The following is a 20,666-nucleotide window of genomic DNA, read 5'->3' on the forward strand; positions in this document are numbered from 1 at the left end:
GTCTGCTGGGGGACAAGCCCAGCAGACCAGGGAGACGCGGAGCAGCTTTTCTCGCCCCGGAGGATGCAGGCGGCGGGACTGCGGCGCGGCTGGGCGGTCCCGCCGCCCATGTCCTCCGGGGCGAGAAAAGCCCGGTTCGTAAGTACGGATCCGACATAAGTCGGATCCGTGTAACTCGGGGACTGCCTGTACCAGGAAAATGGGATGAACCTGGAATGGGATTGCTTCTCATAAAACAGAAAAAGAGACAGAATCACCGCGCAGGTGAAAGGGGCTGGCTGGGGGAGGGTCATGTGTCCTTTTGGGGGTGAGAGAGCTGAAACTTACCCCCTTGATTCATACGGGAACATTACTGGCTGTTCCCCTTCATCACGGAGCAAGAGGAAAGTGCACAATTTGCTGCCTGCCTCACTCTGGCTGGGAGCACAAAAGGCAGACAAGCTGTGCATTTTGTTCTCACTCTCCGAGAGGAACAGGAAAAGTAAGAGAAGCAGCCTTGGTACGAATCTTGACAGGCGGGCTTTGGTCACCCTCACCCTCCCTACATATCTTCCCTATACACATAGAATCATAGAATAATAGGACTGGAAGGGACCTCGAGAGGTCATCGAGTCCAGCCCCCCGCCCTCAAGGCAGGATCAAGCTCCGTCTACACCATCCCTGACAGATGTCTATCTAACCTGTTCTTAAATATCTCCAGAGAGGGAGATTCCACCACCTCCCTTGGCAATTTATTCCAATATTTGACCACCCTGACAGTTAGGAATTTTTTCCTAATGTCCAATCTAAACCTCCCCTGCTGCACTTTAAGCCCATTACTCCTTGTCCTGTCCTCAGAAACCAAGAGGAACAAATTTTCGCCTTCCTCCTTGTGACACCCTTTTAGATATTTGAAAACCGCTATCATGTCCCCCCTTAATCTTCTTTTTTCCAAACTAAACAAGCCCAGTTCATGAAGCCTGGCTTCATAGGTCATGTTCTCTAAACCTTTAATCATTCTTGTCGCTCTTCTCTGTACCCTTTCCAATTTCTCCACATCTTTCTTGAAATGTGGCGCCCAGAACTGGACACAGTACTCCAGCTGAGGCCTAACTAGTGCAGAGTAGAGCGGCAGAATGACTTCACGAGTTTTGCTTACAACACACCTGTTGATACAACCTAGAATCATATTTGCTTTTTTTGCAACAGCATCACACTGTTGACTCATAGTCAACTTGTGGTCCACTATGACCCCTAGATCCCTTTCCGCCATGCTCCTTCCTAGACAGTCGCTTCCCATCTTGTATGTATGGAACTGATTGTTCCTTCCTAAGTGGAGCACTTTGCATTTCTCTTTATTAAACCTCATCCTGTTTACCTCTGACCATTTCTCTAACTTGCTAAGGTCATTTTGAATTATGTCCCTATCCTCCAAAGAAGTTGCAACCCCACCCAGTTTGGTATCATATCTCCAGTCTTCTGGCCAGAGCCCCTCCTCACCCCTCATCCATGACTCCTGCATGCCCCAAATTCCCAGTCACCTGCCCTGACTCCCTCCTTAAGGAACAAAACAATGTCAAGTAAATACACTAGTGTAAAAATATTAGTCAGAGAGAATTGATTCCTGTTTTTAATCTAGGTGGTTAAGACTACTGCATTGGCAATTTACGTAGTTTTCTGCTCCACTATGAACTATAAAGTTAGTAGCTTTACATTTCACAAATATAGTTTTTTTTAATTTCATTTGAAAGGACAAAATTTCCAACAGTCCAAGGTCCAGTGTTGTACATAGTATATATAAATAGCATTTTTATTGTCATGGATACAGTCTCCATTTTGTAAGTGAGAAATACAAGGGACAAAATATACTTTGCTGAATTGATACTTTATCATTAACTTAAGTATAGAAATAACCCCATATATAACTGCCATATATTAAAGATTAACATGGTAACGTTGGTTATTATGAAAGATTTGAAGCTCTGCCTTACCTTAATAACAAACTTGCTGGACGCCATGATTATCAGTTCAAATAAAACCCCTAAAATATATTAAAAAAAAGTTACAAAAAAGATCTGTGCTAAAAAAAGAATAGCAAATCTTTATACAAAGTGGCACACAATTTTAAGTCTACTACTTTTTTCCCCATGTTTATCTTGCTTTACATATTGTAGACCAGGTATGTCAAACAGGCTTCTGGCGGGCCGCATGCGAAATTTTTTGAAGCCTGCCACTACATTTTTATAAAAGAATAAAGTGCAACCCGCTGGCTGCTCAGAGCACATGGCCGAATACAGATCACAGCTGGCCGACTGGCCGCTCTGTGCACGGCACCGCAGTGACTGCTCACGGCTGGCTGCGCCACTCCATGCACAGCACTCAGCATGTCCTCATGGCCGGCCAGGCCGCTCTATGCTGGGCGCTCCAGCACGTTCTCACGGTCAGCCAGGCCGCTGTGCGCTCCAGTGATTGCTCAGATCCGGCTGGGCCGCTCTGTGCTCAGTGGTCCAGCATGTGCTCACGGCCGGCCGGGCCGCTCTGAGCTGGGCACTCCAGCACGTGCTCACAGCTGGCCAGACGCTCTGCAGACATCAAGCGCCTGCTCACAGTTGGCCACTGTGCTCACACTGCCCCAGTGCCTGAAGAAGAAATGTGTGGCGACGGTGGCGGCTCCAGGACCCAGGCATTAGGTTAGGGAGAGCTGGGAGTGCCTTACTCTGGGGGAGGCATTAGGTTAGGGGGGTCTGGCTCTGGGGGAGGCATTGGGTTAGAGGGGAGGCTGTGGGGGATCAGGTTAGAATGGAGGTATGGGAGTGCCTGGCTCTGGGGGAGAACAGGGGGATATTTTGTTAACATTTTGTTTTTTATTTATTTAGTCCCCCAAAAAAAATCACAAAATGTATATTAATTTTATATCAATAAACGTGTCAATTTTTTGCAGTTTCATGAATATTATATGTTTATGCAAAACCTCAAACTTACAAAATATCTAAAATTTTCACAGAAGCCTGTTCTATTTGATTAACCATGGTCTATACTTGGCTTTATTTCAACAAAACAAGTTATGTATCATATAAAAAAATTAAAAAGCACCTTAAATCTATATTTAAATTAAAAATTAGTTTATATGGGCAAATAACAATTTAACGCATCAAATTATTGTATTATATTAAAACAAGACCTGAAAAATTATAAAATATACGTAAAACATAATTTATAATAATAAATAATTATGACTTTCCTATCAAAGTACATTCTTTGGTGGCCCTGAAAGCTATCAGTTTTTGTTTGTGTGGCCCTCAGTAGGCTTTGAGTTTGACATGCCTGTTGTAGACTCTGCTCCCACTGAAATCAAAGGGAAACCTCTTACTCAATTTTAAGAAGATCCATCACTACCTATCTTTGGTACTTTTATGGCCTTCACTACTGTACTATCTCACAACGTTTAACATATTTATCATCACAGCATCTCTGTGAGGTATGGCAATCCTATCCATCCTGACTTTACAAATGGGAAAGTGAAGCACAGACAGACCAATCAATAGTCACACAGAAAATCCTGGTGAAACAACAGGCCAAAGAAGGCAGATGTCACAAATCTTGGGCAAGTGCCACAACCACTGGACCAGATCCAGACACACTGAGCCTCCCTGCTCTTTATTCATTAGCCTGACCTATCAGCTTCTTTTCTCTATCTACACTTATTATTTTTTAGTACTCACACTCTAAAAATTACACCATCTATATTATAAAAATCAAAATGCCTACCTTTCTCTACAGAAGACCCTGGTGAAGAAGTTTAGGAGGCCTTTGATGATTCACAATTTTCACTTCCTTAGTGCTCTGGTAAAAATCCCAGAAACACAGTCCTACCCAAGGACATACTATGCAAGAGAAATGCCTTTGCACAATGCTAAGAGAAGGGTAGGATAAAAAATGTACATACCAGATGCACTAATGATTCATACGTCCCTTCATGCTTCAATCACCATTCCAGAGGACATGTGTCCATGCTGATGATGGATTCAGCTCAATAGTGATCCAAAGCAGTACGCATTAATGAATGTTCATTTTCATCATCTAAGTCAGATTCCACCAGCAGAAGGTTGAGTTTCTGCACTGGAGTCTTGCTCTTTTAAGATTTCTGAAAGCATGTTCCATACCTCTTCCCTTTGAGATTTTAGAAGGCATTTCAGATTATTAAACTTTGGGTTGAGTGCTGTAGCTATTTTCATAAATCTCACATAGATGCCTTCTTTATGTTTTGTCAAATTTGCAGTGAAAGTGTTCTTAAAATGAACATGTGCCTGGTCATTATCAGAGAATGCTGTCACATGATATATAAAACAGACTGTAGGTAAAATAGAGCAGGAGACATACAATTCTCCCTCAAAGGCTGTGTCCAGACTCAAGGGTTTTTTCGAAAAAAGTAGCCTTTTTTCGAAAAAACTTCACTTGCGTCTAGACTACAGCTGCATTCTTTTGAAATTAAATCGAAAGAAAGCGGCTTTTCTTTCGACGGCAGTAAACCTAATTTCACGAGGAAGAACGCCTTTTTTCGAAAGTGCTCTTTCAAAAAAAGGCGTTCTTGAATGCAAACACGGCGTTTTCGAAAGAGAGCATCCAGACTGCCTGGGTGCTTTCTTTCGAAAAAGCGGCTTGCTTTTTCGAAAGTATTGGTTGCAGTTTAGACGCTCTTTTTCGAAAGAGGCTTGCAGTCTAGATGTAGCCAAAGAGTTCAGTCACAAATTTATTTCACGCATTTTTAAACAAACATCATCAGCATAGAAGTATGACCTCTGCCATGATGGCTGAAACATGTAAGAGGATAAGAATGTTTACCATATCTGGTATGTAAATACCTTGCTGACTACAAAAATGCCATGCAAACACCTGTTCTCACTTCAGGTGACATAGTAAATAAGAAGCAGGCAGCATTATCTTTAGTAAATGTAAACAAACTTATTTCTCTGAACAATTAGCTGAACAAGAAGTAGGACTAAGAGGGATCTGTAGGCGTTAAACTTTTAACATTGCATTAAAAATAACCATTTTTTGTACATAATTCTACATTTGTAAGTTCAAATTTCATGACAAAGACACTACAGTGCAGTACTTGTATTAAGCGAATGGAAAATATTCTTTCTTTTGTTTTCTTAAAATGCAAATATTTGTAATAAAAAATAAAAGTACTATACACTTTGTAATCTGTAGTGTAATTTAAGTCAATACAATTAAAATGTAGGAAGCATCCAAATATATATAAATAAATGATATTCTATTATTAAAAGTATGACTAATTACAATTAATTTTAATCACTGGTTTAATTGTGATTAATTTTTTTAATTGTATGATGAATTGTGATTAATGTTTTTAATTGTTTGACAACCCTAGTTATGACACATCCCATTGCAATTATGTCCTGAGTGCCTTCAGGTATGGGAATCTGGGAAATAAATCCTAACTTTCTGAGGTTAGTTAGGACCAGAGCTTTAAAATGAGGTAGAGTTCTTTTCAGGGAAGAACTAATACCTGTTTGCTGACCAAAGCCAGGACTGGAAGCTCTAGTTGGTGAAAAAAGATGCCTTGTTTACACTGTTTTGTTTAGGTTTTAGAATGTTAAAATGGATTTACAGAATGTGTCCAAAAACACATCTGTGTCCAAACATTTGACTGCTTTACAGGTAAAATTGTTAACAAATCTGAAACCCTCAACTAAGTTTTGCTACTTAATTTGCGAGTCCTGCTGAGGTTCTGTCCAGCGTCATGGACTCTGGCCCTGCTCACAGATCCCTATGACCTCTAGCTAGGTATATGCTACCTGAGTGATATTTATCAGTCTATTGTTGTATGCAATGTTGTTGTAGCTGTGTTGGTCACAGGATAGTAGAGAGACAAGGTATATTTAACTGCAAAACTGTGATACGCTTGCAGTCCTGAAGAAGAACTCTGTTTAAAGCTTGTCTTTCTCACCAACAGAAATTTCTCATCAACAGCAGGGACTCTCATACATTTCAAAGGGGAAGCACGCCCGTGTGGAGCCAGGAGTCAGCGGGGGACTTCCTTCTGGCCCCAGGCTCCATGTGGTATGCCAGCTTTGAAATGTACATGAGTCGCCAATGGGGGCTTGTGTATATTTCAAAGCGGAAGCGCCCGTATGGAGGCTGGGGTCAGCGGGGGACTCCCTGCTAGCCTCTGGTTCCACCCAGTGTACCAGCTTTAAAATGTACAAGAGCCACTGCTGGGGCTCTTGTACATTTCAAAGGCAGAACGCAGAAGTTCTTATCGACTAATCGAATAGTCGATGGAAATCCTATCAACTATTTGATGAGTTAATTAATTGAAATTTAACACAGAGGTTATCCAACTTGCTAGAAATCATGACTGAAGATTGCTTAACCAAAATTCCCATTCAGCATAGGGGAACATGGGATTATGGGTACACCTCCTCTACTCTGGAGAGCATCACTAAGAGTCTTCATAACAGCTATAGTTTATTAAGCAACCCTATGGATTATTCTGTGTGACCATCCACCTGGATACACAAAGTATGCAGCTAGGACTATGTGCATGCCAAGAGGTGTGTTCAATGCTGCTCAGATATGGTGCCTTTAAGTTCCTCTACTCTCACAAGCACTGAGGCTTAAAACTTCACACAATACTGCAGCTTGGTGAACTGGGGGAGCAGCTTTGTGTCTGGCAAGTTGATGATTCAATTACTTGCTACTGTACAGCTGCCTGGGAAAGGGTGGTAAATACTACAAAATATGACAGAATCTTTCCATCAAACACTCATTGCATTACAGTCATCCCAAGAAGCAAAGAGAAGCATTCTTTTATCTGACTCCCCCAAGATGCATCTTGGTGGTGATGCTTGCACAAAACATCATGCACAAAAAGCATGCAACCACCGTTCCCCGTAAACTGTGCGTTTGTGCAGCCACTCAGAGGAGATTCAAATGCCGCTCAGTTCATTAGCAGAGTGCCCATAGCTAGGTTTTATTTCTACAGGTGGTGCACATCTGCACATGGTTTGATACACACACAAATATTCTGCACACGGCTGGAAAAGATTAGAGGGAACATCAGCTGCAGCTATCAACCGCCGCTACAAAAAGGTTGGTTGGTTTGCCTTCTGTCTGCTATCCAGAAATATTCTGTAGTCAGACATTAATCTCACAGTATTTCACACAGAACATTACCACAGAGACAAATTCCCTCATAGCAAGCCAAATACAACAGAGGACTGAAAAAAAATGCAAAAAAATCCATCATAAGATATCCAGGAAAATAATTTACAGTCATGTGAGCTGAGGTTCAAAGATGCGCTAATTTGTACAAAATCCCACTCACTTCCTGCTCAGACAGGCAGAAGAGGCTTTGAAGACAGAATAAACATAAATGAATCCTAAAAACTTAGAAAAAAATAATTAGCTAAATCAGTTAAAAATATAACCTGCTGTATGAGCAATCAGAAACAGCCACTCAGCTGTCAGTGGCAGAAAAGGAATCAGCTACTGAGACATGAGAGGATGCTGAGCTTACCCAGCAGGAGTGAATTGTTCCAGCCACTGCAGGCGGAAAGGAGCCAAGAATACTTGAGACACACAGCTTTGGGAGTTCCCAGGCTAAATAAGGCACAAGAGGGTAGTACACTTTGGAATAAATAAAGTGTTTCCAGAAAAGTGTACCTGACATGCCATTGGCTGTCTGATCCATCTATGTACATTAATAAAAGTTTGTATATATTATTCAGGTGATAAAAAACCCACCTCTCTTCCCCATAAAAAAGCCCACTTTTATTTAGAGAAACTTTTTATAAAAAAGAAAAAAGATCATACGCAGTATCATTTGGGGCCTCAAAGAAATACTGTAATATAAATGATAGTTTATTTATTCATTAGTTATCCACAAACACTTCCATTTTTAAATCTGGATAAGAGGATTACTAGCCTAAACTACAGTATAACTTTATTTTATATACAGGCAGTCCCCGAGTTACGCGGATCCGACTTATGTCGGATCCGCAGTTACGAAAGGGGCTTTTCTCGCCCCGGAGGACGGGAGCGGTGGGACGCCCAGTCCACCGCCCCCGTCCTCCGGGGCGAGAAAAGCTGCTCCCCGTCTCCCTGGTCTGCAGGGAGACGGGGAGCAAAGCCTTGGAGCACGCCCGCAGCGGGACAGCCCGGGCGCGCTTGAGCTGTCCCCCTGCGGGCGTGCTCCGTGGCTTTGCTCCCCGTCTCCCGACCAGCAGACCAGAGAGATGGGGAGCAAAGCCTCGGATCACGCCCGCAGTGGGACAGCCCAAGCGCGCCTGGGCTGTCCCACTGCGGGCGTGCTCCGCGGCTTTGCTCCCCGTCTCCCTGTAGACCAGGGAGACGGGGAGCAAAGCCGCGGAGCACGCCCGCAGGGGGACAGCTCAAGCGCGCCGGGGCTGTCCCACTGCGGGCGTGCTCCGAGGCTTTGCTCCCCATCTCCCTGGTCTGACCAGCAGACCAGGGAGATGGGAAGCAAAGCCTCGGAGCACGCCAGCAGTGGGACAGCCGCGGCGCGTCTGGACTGTCCCGCTGCCCGCGTGCTCTGCGGCTTTGCTCCGCGTCTCCCAGGTCAGCAGACCAGGGAGACGGAGCAAAGCCGTGGAGGACTTGGGCGGTCCTGCCACCCCCGTCTCCCTAGTCTGCTGGGGGAGGGGTGCAGCTAGTGCCCCCCCCCCCCAGGCAGACCAGGCTTTTTTTGCCTACCCCTGGGGTAGAGCAGCTGGGGTGCTGCTGGGTTGCTCCAGTAGCGCCGAGGAGCCGCGCTACTGGAGCAACCCAGCAGCACCCCAGCTGCTCTGCCCCAGGCGTCCCCAAGTCAGCCGCTGCTGAAACTGACCAGCGGCTGACTACAGAAAGCCCGAGGCAGAGTTGCTCTGCCCCAGGCTTCCTGGAATCAGCCGCTGATCAGTTTCAGCAGCAGCTGACTTGGGGACGCCTGGGTTTCTTAAGTTGAATCTGTATGTAAGTCAGAACTGGCATCCAGATTCAGCCACGGTTGAAACTGATCAGTTTCAGCAGCGGCTGACACCAGTTCCGACTTACATACAGATTCAACTTAAGAACAAACCTACAGTCCCTATCTTGTACGTAACCCGGGGACTGCCTGTATTTACAATTAATATATTTGCTTCATGTGTCTGGTCCCTAAATTCATATAATATTGTCATATGTTACTTGAATGTTTGATTCCCAAACCTACAATCAGTGCATATACTCATATAAAAAATATGCCAGTATTTTCATACAAATGTGTATTAATTCAAACATTTACAATATTTTTCCTTTTGCAAACCAGTAAAACAAGCATGAAGTTTTCATTCAAGCAGATGTTTGCAAAACCTTTTTGAAATATTTATCCAAATTGAGCAAAAATCCCATCTGAAGCATAGAGTGGGACAGACTCTCTACCACAAAACTCTTTCCCTGGAGTTTAACTGGATAAGAGCTTTCCAAACTGTAAATGAAAAGATTTGAGCATCAAAATCAATTGACAGCACTTGATATATTTTTTCATCTGCACTTAGCTTTACTGTGGAATTCTGATTAAACGAAATGCTAGTAAGAAGAGAGAGCAAGGTGCTTTAAAATATGGAAAGTGAAAGGCCTTGAAATTATTTCTTATGTAAGCCTTGATGTGTTTAGTACTATACAAGATAATAAAATAGGAAACTTAACATTCAGGCTATGTCTATACTGCGCCCGTTTTGTGCAAGAAATATGCAAATAAGGCTACGCGTGCAATATCACCGAGCCTCATTTGCATAATTAATGAGTGCCCACTCTTTGCGCAAGAGGCTTTTGAAAAAAAATCTCCTCTTGCGCAAGAGTTGTTCTTCCACATTTTTTCCGGATGAACGGCTCTTGTGCAAAAGCCTATTGCGCAAATGAGGCTCAGCGATAGTCCACACTTAGCCTCATTTGCATATTTCTTGCACAAAACGTGAGCAGTACAGACATAGCATAATTGTAAAGATGAAGCTATAAGGCAACTATTCCAGTTGTCAAAATTACTCTCCTTTGAAAACAGAAAGAAAAAAGCAGCAACAGATGGAAAATAATGTTCTTACCAAATATGATTGTCAAGCCTGGGGATGGCCACTAGTTTAAGGGAAAATGACTGCTTTGTAATATATTTAAGGACCACAGTCAAAATATGAAGGGGCTTTTGGCACAGGATCAAGAGCTTTCCTTGGAAACTGAAAGTCCCTTTCCTACCTTTTAACACTACTTTTATGGCCAGCTATGTGGAATACTGAAATATGGAACACTCTAGATTCAACGAGGTGCCGGAACATACAATTCTTTAGGAAGAAAGTGTTATGGTGTAGCAATTCAGTGAGGGTACATCTACACAGAAGCATTATTTCAAAATAATGTTGAAATAGTGTCAAGCTAGAGGGCTTCTTACTCCAACTCCTGTAACCCTCATTGTACGAGAAGAAAGGGAAGTCGGAGGAAGAGTGCTCTATTTTGAAATAAGCTACACAATTGTCATAGCTCAGTTTGCATAGTTTATTTCAAGGTAAGCCCTGCTGCATAGACGCACCCTGAGAGAGGTACACAAGAGCAAAGTCCACCAAGATTAACTGAAGTGTCAATCTCAACATACCCACCTGTTACACATAAGGTGTCAAATGCTGCTCCAAGTGATGAATCAAGGATTCATGAAGAACATATGGAAGACAGAAACATATTTAATAAGAGCGAGTTAGCTCCACCGAACTTAAATTAAGATTTGTAGTCTACCTCTTTCGAGCACCAGAATATGGTATGGAAGAGGATCATGGGGACAGATTCTCAAAGATATTTAGGTGCCTAAACAGATGAAAGTAAGCCCCAGTGCCCAGCTCTGGAAAGAGCAGGCTGTGCTCCAGCAGGAGCCAGCTGGAGCGTGCTGCTCTGCAGGAGGCAGACAGGCAATTTAAAGGGGCCAGCTGGGGGTGCTCTATAGGGGAGGTGCACATACTCCCAGCCAGGGTACTTGGAGGGACTGGCAGCAGTTCCCATCTGGTCACAGTTCCTGGCACCACTCCTGCTGGAGTATGGGGTGCAGAATCAGTCCCTATCCAGCGGGGCTGTAACTGTGGCAGCACGGCCATGACCCAGATCTGCCGCAGGAGGAGCTGGCAGAGGCCCCACTCCTGCCACAGGAGTCTGGACCTGGCCTTGCTTCTGCAGAGAGGGTCTGAAATCGACCCATTTGCCCACAGTTTCAGCTGTGGCAGCCCAGCGCCATTCCCCATCTGGCCATGACCCCACTCCTGCTGTGGTGGCCCAGCCTTGGTCTCACTCCTGCAAAGGAGATTGCAAAGAAAACAGCAACACTAGGAGTAGTGAGATTTGGGGAGTGAATGAAACAGGCCTGGGCAGCACCAGCAACGAAGGCTAGTTTGGGATGTATGCAATGGTAGCAAGCAGGCGGGGGGGGGAGTGAATGCAAAAAGGGCAGGGAGATCTGGGGAGAATGCAAAGCGGACTAGCAGTGGGGAAATTGACAGGGATGAATCCTAAATGGGAACGCAAGACTAGGGGCAGTTTGGGAGAGTGAATGCAAGAAGGGTGGGGAGATTTGGAGGAAGAATGCAAAAGGGATGTAGAAATTTGGAAAAAAAGGAAAAGGGGCAGGCAGCAACATTGGACATGAGGCAGTTTGGAGTGAAGGAAAAGGAAGTATGGAAAGTTGGGATGATTGAAAAGAGGGCGGGCAGCAGTAGGAAAATTTGAGCACACTATATCCATGGAATAAACCTAGTCCACCATTGTTGACCTTCCTCAAAGAGTTATAGGAAGGCATCACTTCCCTTTTCAAAAACCATGTAGGCTCTTCTCCAACATATTGGCTGTGTCTACACTGACAAGTTATCTGGAAAATCAGCCACTTTTCCGGAAAAACTTGCCAGCTGTCTACACTGGCCGCTTGAATTTCCGGAAAAGCACTGACAATCTAATGTAAAATCATCAGCGCTTTTCCGGAAAAACTATGCTGCTCCCGTTTGGGCAAAAGTCTTTTTCCGGAAAACTGTTCCGGAAAAGGGCCAATGTAGACAGCACAGTAGTGTTTTCCGCAAAAAAGCCCTGATCGCGAAAATGACAATCGGGGCTTTTTTGCGGAAAAGCGCGTCTAGATTAGCTACGGATTCTTTTCCGGAAAAAGTGCTTTTCCAGAAAAGTGTCCTGCCAATCTAGACGCGCTTTTCCGGAAATACTTTTAACGGAAACTCTTTTCCGTTAAAAGCATTTCCGGAAAATCATGCCAGTGTAGACGTAGCCATCATGTGTATCCATGGGTCTCATCATTCCAGTTCAAACAGCAATGGTGGTGCAGTGGTTTGGGGGTGAATGCAAAGGGGGCAGATAACACTAGCAATGGTAGGTTTGGGAATGAATGCAAAGGGGGAGGGAAAATGGGGGTGAATCTAATGGGGACAAACAACAGTCCAATGGTAGCTTGGGGGTGAATGCAAAGGGGGCAGGGAAGTTTGAAGACTGAATGCAAAGGGGGCAGATAACACTAGCAATGGTAGGTTTGGGAATGAATGCAAAGGGGGAGGGAAAATGGGGGTGAATCTAACGGGGACAAACAACAGTCCAATGGTAGCTTGGGGGTGAATGCAAAGGGGGCAGGGAAGTTTGAAGACTGAATGCAAAGGGGGCAGATAACACTAGCAATGGTAGGTTTGGGAATGAATGCAAAGGGGGAGGGAAAATGGGGGTGAATCTAACGGGGACAAACAACAGTCCAATGGTAGCTTGGGGGCGAATGCCAAAGGGGCAGGGAAGTTGGGGGCGAATACAAAGGGGATAACAGTAGCCGTTAGGTTAATGCAAATTGGCAGGAAAGCCGGGGGGTGAATGCAAAAGGTACAGCACTAGCAGGGGATAGATTTGGGGTGCATGGAAAGGGACAGAGCAGTTGGGGGTGAACGCCTGGGGGCAGCAGTGGTAGGCTTGGGGGGCGCGCAAAGGGAGCGGGGAGGTCGGGGGTGAATGCCTGGGGGCAGCGCTAGTAGGGGTAGGTCTGCGGGGGGAATGCCGAGGGGGTCTATGGGGGGGCGAGTTATCCTGCAGTAGGACCAGGGCCGTATCCACCCGTGTTGGGGGGGGGGGGGTTACTCACGCTCCAGCCCCTCCCCGCACCGCGTGCCACGCTCTCGCTCGCCACCCCCGGCTTCTCTGCCCCTACTAAAAATGGCGGCTCGGTGGCGCCTCTCTGCCCCAATTCAAAATGGCCGCCGAGCGGGCGTCTCCTTGCCGCCGTCCGAAATGGCGACCCAATCACTCCCGGCATGCATTCCGCCTGGAACGGCAGCTCCCAGCCTGGCTTCTCCTGCGTCACGTGACCCGGGCGGCCAATGCAATTTTGGTGCTTCGCTAAACGCATTGCGAGTTATCCCCAACGGTTAGAAAAGGGCTGAGTCGTCGCTGGGTCCATAACCCATCCCCCCCTCAGAGGGGCACGGACGGCATGGGACCTTCCTCCTCCGACACATGGGGGGAGGGGAGTGTTGTATTATGTAGGTGTCTATAAAGATGCCTGAGGGACTTGGCCTCAAAAAAAAAAAACCAAGTTCCGTTGACCGGGCGTGTTCTGTAGCAGGAATCATTTTGAAATCCCCGTTAGGCTCTGTTCTGGGGGGGAGGCTGACTCTGAGTGGTCAAACAGGCATTTGATTAGCCACCTCCTCTCCCTACCAAAGGACCCGCGCCGGTGCCGCGGAGGGTTCTTGGCGTTCTCGCGGGCGCGGACAGTGGCGGCCGTTGGCTGCGGGCGGTTGGTCGGTCACCCCGCGAGGGCGAGTTGGCGGGGGGTTTGCGAGCGGAGGTGAGCAGGAGAGGGGGGGCGGGGCGGAGAGTGCGGGCGAAGCGGGGCTGGTTCCCTTCCCCGTGGACACAGCTTGCCCCGGGGGGAGGGAAGCTGGAGTCAATGGGAGCAGGCCCTGCACCCGCCCTTCACACCGTGTCCTCACGAGCGTCTCTGCTCTGCGTGCCCCACACACGTTGCACCCCACCTCTGACCCGGCACTCGAGCGCTACGGGCCGGGAATAGACGGGACCGGGATCAGCTCCTCCCACCCCACCGCCCTGGCAGGGGAATGAGTCAGCGAGGGATGCCCGGGTCAGAGTGGCGAATGGCGGCTGCCTTGTGCTGCAGGAAAGCGTCAAGGTCCCGGCCAGCCTGAGCTCGGGGGATTCCTTTCCAGTTCCTCCTCAGACCTCCGCTGGAGCCTGAGCAAGAGCCACCCAGACAAGCACCTGAGGAGAGACAGTTTGACCCCCCCGGGAGCCTCAGTGTCCCATCTCTAGCAGCCCCCCGCCTGTGCAGCCTTTATGACTGCCTGGTGCGTAATGGCCTGCCAGGCTCGGTTTTTTCTTTTCCACACTTGAACAGCAGTCCCTAGAGAGTGGGTTACAGAGGAGTTGTGTATCAGAGCCCAATATCCAGCCCAGGTGTTGAGAGTCCTAGTCCAGTGCCCTTTGCAAACTCCTGTGACAATCTGAAGCCATGTCTCCACTTGACACACCGGAAATCGATATTTTGGCATTCAATTTGGTGGGTCTAGTAATGATCTGCTAAATCAGACAATGGGGGTCAGTGCCCGTTCTGCTCCTTTTGAGGAGTAAGGGAAGCCGACCAAACCATTTGGAGTATGGAGACAGTGCCAGATTTGGCTTAAGGTATGTCGACTCCAGCTATGTGGCTTACGTAGCTGGAGTTGTGTACCTTAAGCTGACTTTACAGGTCTAGTGTAGACCTGGCCTGAAGCAAAGAAAATCTTACATGAACACCACCACTCACTGTGTATCCTAGTGGTGGTATTCTGTGTACATTTCCTAAAGCACACAGTCAAGAAGCTAAGATTCAAAGATTTAGAAACAGTCCTTTCTTCACTTTCCTATCTCTGGGAGTTTGAAGCAGCATTTCACATATTAGTACAGCTGATTAATTTGTATCATGTTTTGAAACTTTATGGAGAAGGGGAAATTGAGAAATTGTTGGATTATTTTCAGTTAGCTTTAGTCCTGACAATGATAATGCTTAGCTGTCATGTGGTGCTTGTCAGGTATATATTTCAAAGTGTTTTAAGAGGAGATGTTTATCAACACTATACCCTTCTACTGCACAGACACATGTATAATATTGGGAAGACTACCAATTCTCAGAGCCTGTCATAATGCAGTCTATGACTTAGAACAACTCTACAGCATACAGTTTTGTCCATAAGAGTAGGGATGTGTGTATTTGTGACATGTCTATAGTTACCAAAGTCCTGTGGTAGATGCAATTATACCAGCATGAAATTGCTTTAGGGTTGTATATCTTATTTTGCTTGCCATACTGGTAAGAGCTGCATTGGCCCAAACCGTTCTTTCCTGCATCTATCGTAGGAGGGTTTGCAGCTATTCCAGCAGACCTTTTTAAGTATAGCCCTGTCGTTAGGGTGTTTCAAGTATCTGAAAATATTGCAGCTTGGTGGGGGAAAGATCTAACTAGTTCTAGAGATAAGACTTGTTTTATAACAACCCTTCAAAAAATTTTCAACTCCAGAAGAGTAGTTGCTTATCTCTCCTCCTATTTTCTTTCCACCCTCCCCCTCAACTCCCTACCCCAAGCCCCTATCCCCAGAAAAGTAGGGAGTTAAAAAGTAAAAAACACCAGTGCTCCCATCATTTTTATGTTTTCAGATTCCTGTCTAATAATAATGCATTATCTTGAACAATATATACTGGGGAAATTCTATACACAAAAATACATTACTCACATGATATTTTTAAATTCTGCATATTTTATTTGTCAAAATAACAATATAATCATGCCAGTTCAAATTATTTCCCTAGTTTATTTCAAAATACCTGCCAGTAACTATATAACAGTAAAGATAAGATTCAGGAAATGGGAGGGGGGAGAGAATTATGAATAAATTCCTTACTAGACATTAATATGGAATTCTGATTAATTAAACTGCAGTCCCTTAGATCTTAATCTATCCCATACTTTTCAGCACATTGGGCTACCCACATTCTCCAGGTTTGCTTATCAGCTGCCATGTGACCTAAGTCCTATTTCAAATTAAATAGTTTTATGTCATTGATGATTGTATGCTTGCAAGTCATCCTAGGCCTACCCCTCTTTCTTGTTAGATTTTCTGGCCTCCAACTGAGAGCCATAATTGGTAGTCAGTTATGATCCTTTGTAAAATATGCCTTAGCCCAGGAGTAGGAAATAATTTTTGATGGGGGGCCACTCCAAGAATTTTGTAAGTGATCAACGGCCCACATTATCTTTTGCCCAGCCCTGCCCTGCCCTAGCCATTGATGTCTTATTACAAATTATTTGTGATAGAGACCTCACTTTGTAGTCATTTTACTGGTCTCATTGTTTGTTTTTCTTTCCTCGTAGCTTACTCCTAATATTCTCTGCAGCCTACTCATATTGCCAGTCAGCTTTTGTCCCAGTCTGTCCCCCTAGATATTCTGAACACTTCTCTGTGACACACACCCTCAGCATTCCCATATTTCGTATGCTGTCTATCCCTTGATATCCCATGCCTCCTGACATGGCCCCATAGGCAGGGCACCACGACGAATGCAGCTATCCTCAGATGGGACTGCACCCTCTTTGCAGGGGCTGCTCTGTTCTGGTATAACAGTGGCTCCTGATGGATGAAAGGAGTAACTACAACACCTTTCTGACAGGATGTATTGTCTGCTGGGGAAAAAAAAATTCTGTGTGGCACATGAATTCTCTGCATCTGCAATGGTGCAGAATTCCCCCAAAAGTAAATCTAGCACAAGAAGCTTATATTACTAAAGCTAATGAGAGCCTGACAGAGAGTTTAAAATCTGAACTCTTGCCAACAGTAGGACTTCTTGTGAGTATGAGTGATTTGTTTTGTGGGGAAAGCGAAGTTATTCACTAAAACTTGTAAAAGGATATAATAAAATATGTTCAGGTTAATGATGCCATTCAGATAGGTGTTGAAGCTTTTGGTTTTACAGCAGAAGTATGTTAATGATCAGGAACAGCATTGAGAGGGATAGGGTAAATGTAGCATATGTTCTTTTGTGAACTAAGCATGAGGTTGGGCAACCGGAGGCCTGGATTTTATTTGACTGACACTGAAGTTCAGTGACATTTAGAGAAAGTCACTTAGGATCAGTGTTAAAGATGTTAAAAACTAGTCGACTAGTCAGTTCCTTCCCTCCTTCCACCCGCTGCCTCTATCAGAGGCAGCAAAGCGGGGGGAAGAGGGAGTACTTCAAAGGGCAACACTGCACAGCTGAGCCCGGCTCAGCTATGTGGCACTGCTCCTTTGAAACACCAAGACGGAGTTTCAAAGCAGCAGCGCTGCCTGGAGTCCAGGGTCAGCTGGGGTCTGCACAGCATTTCTGCGGAACCCAGGATCAGCTGGGAACTCCCAGCTGACCCTGGGATCTGGTGGTATTTCAAAGCGGCAGTGCAACATGGAGCCCAGGGTCCATGAGGGCGCTTCCACTTTGAAATCACAGGAGCCTCCACTGGGAACTCTTGTACATTTCAAAGCTGGCATGCTGTGTGCAGCCTGGAGTCAGCGGGACTTCCTGCAGCACGCTGTGTTCCACCCACTGGAGGTTCTTGTACATTTCAAAGGAGGAATGCTGAAGTGCCTGTCGACTAGTTGAGTAGTCAGTCAGAGAAATTCCGTTGACTACTCGACTAGTCAGTTATGCTCAATTTAACATCCTCAGTCAATGTTCCCTCAAATTTTTCCTTCCAGGGGCAGAATACATTTGGTTATGTGCACCACCAGTAGAAACATGTGCTGTCTACTGTGAGCAGCTGTGGGCACTCTACTAATCAGGTGGGTGGCATCTGCATCTCTGCTGGGTGGCCACCCAAGCGCTCACCTTACAGGGAATGCTGCTTAGGATGAGACCTCACTGCAAAGAAAACCCAGAACCTGTAGCAGCCAGTCTTGGAGTTTGAATTAGGTGATTCAGGATCACATTATGGAGGTAAAAATATCTATGTAGGCATTCCCACTAAGGCTGTGAGACCCACCCCTTCACGAGGTTCAGAACCCAAGCGGAAATGTCTACACAACTTTTTTGTAGCTCCAAAACATGAACCCAAGACCATTAATATAGGCTCTGAGAGTGAGTACTGACAGATTTGAGAGGGCATTTTTGTTTTTTGTTTTTTTTTGTAGGGTAGATATACCCTTTTGTTTCTGTTAACATGATCTTGCAATACTCTCATGGGTGTGTTTGCAGAACTGGGGTAAGTGTAACTCATTTTCTTCCTTGTAAAACCTTTGAAAAGCACTTTGAGAGTTATAAATGACAAGTGCTATATAAAGTCTTATGATCCTTGCAGATCTTGTATGTTGTATACTTTTTCAGTCTTCTTTGAGGAGGAAAAAAAGTTTTAGACACACAAGTGGTATAGTTAAATTAGTATAACTCAATGAAGTGGAAGTAATTATACCAGCATAGCTTAAAACTGTATGAGAAACAAGTACAGCTATTAGCATTTCTTTTTAGGTATCTGAACTGAAGTTATTTTTAAAGAAAGTTCTCTAAGCAAGTCTTCCTTCTGTCACTTTTTGTTAATCATTTGGCATGCTGCAGTATAATTAAAAATGTTAGCATTCAGGTTTGGCTGTACCTATTATAGTGGTTAGGGAGAAATTTCTTGGAACATGTTTAAAATAAAATCATCAACTGTCTTTACATAGGTAGATGCCAGTATGAGCCTTAAAACCATCTGGAAGAACTACAAAGTTTTGATTGTTATGGGAACTAGCCTTGGGCTGATACATTGGGGGTGGTATAAGATCAAGTCCAATCCTATTTTCCAAACAAAAAGAGAGGACTATGTACCAGAACCTGGCATTGTGACATATGTGATGCAACATGAAAGCCAAAATAAAGGAAAATAATAGTAGTACTATATATAAAAAGGTAAGTTCCTTACATAGCTAGACCAAAATACTTAATGTAGTATATAATTCATGTGATGAATTAATTTTCTAACAATAATAATCTTGTTCTAGGGTACTTTTTTGCCTTTTCTTTTGCTTATTTTTTTCTGAGAGTTAACGCTACAGTTATGTACTGAATGCTCCACATAACAGGAGTTAGAAGGCAATTTAGTGCATAAATTATACCTTTTTCTTAAACACAACTCTTATTCTGCTATTATACTCTGAAATGCATCAGTTTATGTTTTCAAAACTGCAACTAAATCCTGCTGGACTGTAGAACCAGCCTGTAGGTGTTCCATTAAGTGACTTTTATTATGTGACTTAAAGTTCTCTCTATATCTATATCTATATAAAGTTTTTTCCTGTGTGACGACATAGTGACGTCATCACATCACTGTGTGTCTCACAGCCTCTCCCCCACCCTTAGCCTCCTCCCTCCCCCCTCTCTGCTGCTAACTCCATTGGCTCAGAAGGTGAACGCCAAGACAAACAGCTTGTGGCTGAGGTGACTGTGAGTAGCTAAACCCAGTGGGTAAATTATGCTCTCTTCTCCTTCCTTGCTCTTCTCGTCACTTGACCCCATGTGCAGCACTTCTATCTCCACACCGCCTGAGCCACCAAACCCCTGCAGCCTACAGGGGCCAGCACTCTGCCCCTCCATGGGGCGGATTGTGAGAGCCTCATGAGGCTTACAGGCAGCTCCATGCCATTTCAGCCACCAAACCCTGGCAGCCCACAGGGGCCAGCACTCCACTTTCTAGCTGCTGTGAGAGACAGAGTGGTCAGGGGAGATGATCTCCAGGACCCTGCAGAAACTTGGCCATGTGGCTGTATTTCACATGAGTTCCCGCAGGGTCCTAGCAAGTGCTGGGTGTTTAGAGCCAGCCCAGCTGGGAGCTACTACCCTTCTCTGTAAAGCAGGTGGAGGGGGGAGGACTGGCGGTGAGGGGGATGGGCAGTGTGGAGGTGCGAAGGGGGAGGGGTTAGGGAAGGATGGGGGTGTAGGAACGAAGGTAGGAGTAGGGATGGAATGAGGGGGATGACCCGGAGGGGGAGGGGTTAGGGAGAATGGTGGGTGTAGGAATGGAGGCAGGGAAATGGGGGTGTAGGAATAGAGGTTGGAGGTAGGGCTAGGGGTGAAAGGAGGGGGTGGACTGGGCCATGGACTTGTTTATTGGCAGGTAGAGCAGGAGTAGGAAGGGTGCAGCAGAAGGACTGGCTGGTGATTGAAGGGCATGAGCGGGTGGGATGGGCCAAAAATGTTCGAATAGAGGGGTCCATCCAGGAGTGTGGTAGGTGGGAGTGGAGAAGTGTGTAAGTATCTTGGGGCCATGGAGAGCACAGCTGGGCTCAGTGCAATATTAACAGCTGTCTGGCCACGAAGGTAGTCAGTGAGAGGGGGTTGGCAAGCAGGGGGCACAGCCCCTTAGTATTTATTATCCTATAAAGGCTTTTCAAGTCTATCTAATAAATGTGAGTCCAAGAGGGTCAAGTCTACTGACAAACATGACTCAGTGAGAGATTAAATTGTATTTAACATAGTGATGTTATATACAAACATAGGTAGATATAGATACTATTGTTTTAAGGGCTTTTGGAACATAATTTAAAAAATGGTTTTGAAAAGTTTTGCAAGTCACTTTTAACTATAAACCAGATACTGTATATTGGGTAAAATCAGGT

At 45.2% G+C, this 20,666-nt stretch overlaps 2 protein-coding genes across 13 annotated transcripts in view; one reads left to right on the forward strand and one right to left on the reverse strand.

The window, feature by feature from the left end:
* SLX4IP (SLX4 interacting protein) overlaps positions 1-13,577 on the reverse strand; it is a 123,398-nt gene extending 109,821 nt beyond the window's left edge. For 2 of the 8 annotated variants that reach the window (XM_075925664.2, XM_075925660.2), the window contains exons 1-3: positions 13,136-13,522; positions 10,632-10,655; positions 1,971-2,020 (exon numbers count right to left, since the gene is read on the reverse strand). In XM_075925664.2, coding sequence (XP_075781779.2) covers positions 1,971-1,997 — 27 coding nt within the window. In that variant the 5' untranslated portion in view covers positions 1,998-2,020; positions 10,632-10,655; positions 13,136-13,522. Of the gene's footprint in view, positions 1-1,970; positions 2,021-10,631; positions 10,656-13,135 lie in introns of all 8 variants that reach the window. The other 6 variants (XM_089777539.1, XM_089777536.1, XM_075925663.2 and 3 more) reach the window with 6 other exon arrangements.
* Positions 13,578-13,699: 122 nt separating this feature from the next.
* LOC142828075 (uncharacterized) lies at positions 13,700-18,938 on the forward strand. Of its 5 annotated transcripts, XM_075925669.2 has the most exons (4): positions 13,712-13,840; positions 17,775-17,858; positions 18,207-18,277; positions 18,735-18,938. In XM_075925669.2, exons 3-4 carry the CDS (start codon positions 18,236-18,238, stop codon positions 18,936-18,938), a joined length of 246 nt encoding a protein of 81 aa, XP_075781784.1. In that variant the 5' UTR covers positions 13,712-13,840; positions 17,775-17,858; positions 18,207-18,235. The 5 variants fall into 5 exon arrangements, with proteins under 5 accessions (XP_075781783.1, XP_075781784.1, XP_089633669.1 ...); XM_075925668.2 differs by lacking the exon at positions 17,775-17,858 and having other exon boundaries at positions 13,700-13,840; XM_089777543.1 differs by lacking the exon at positions 18,207-18,277.
* The last annotated feature ends 1,728 nt before the right edge of the window (positions 18,939-20,666 follow it).

The sequence above is a fragment of the Pelodiscus sinensis genome, chromosome 3, assembly GCF_052426305.1.
Source record: "Pelodiscus sinensis isolate ZL-2025 chromosome 3, ASM5242630v1, whole genome shotgun sequence".
NCBI lineage: Eukaryota > Metazoa > Chordata > Testudines > Trionychidae > Pelodiscus > Pelodiscus sinensis.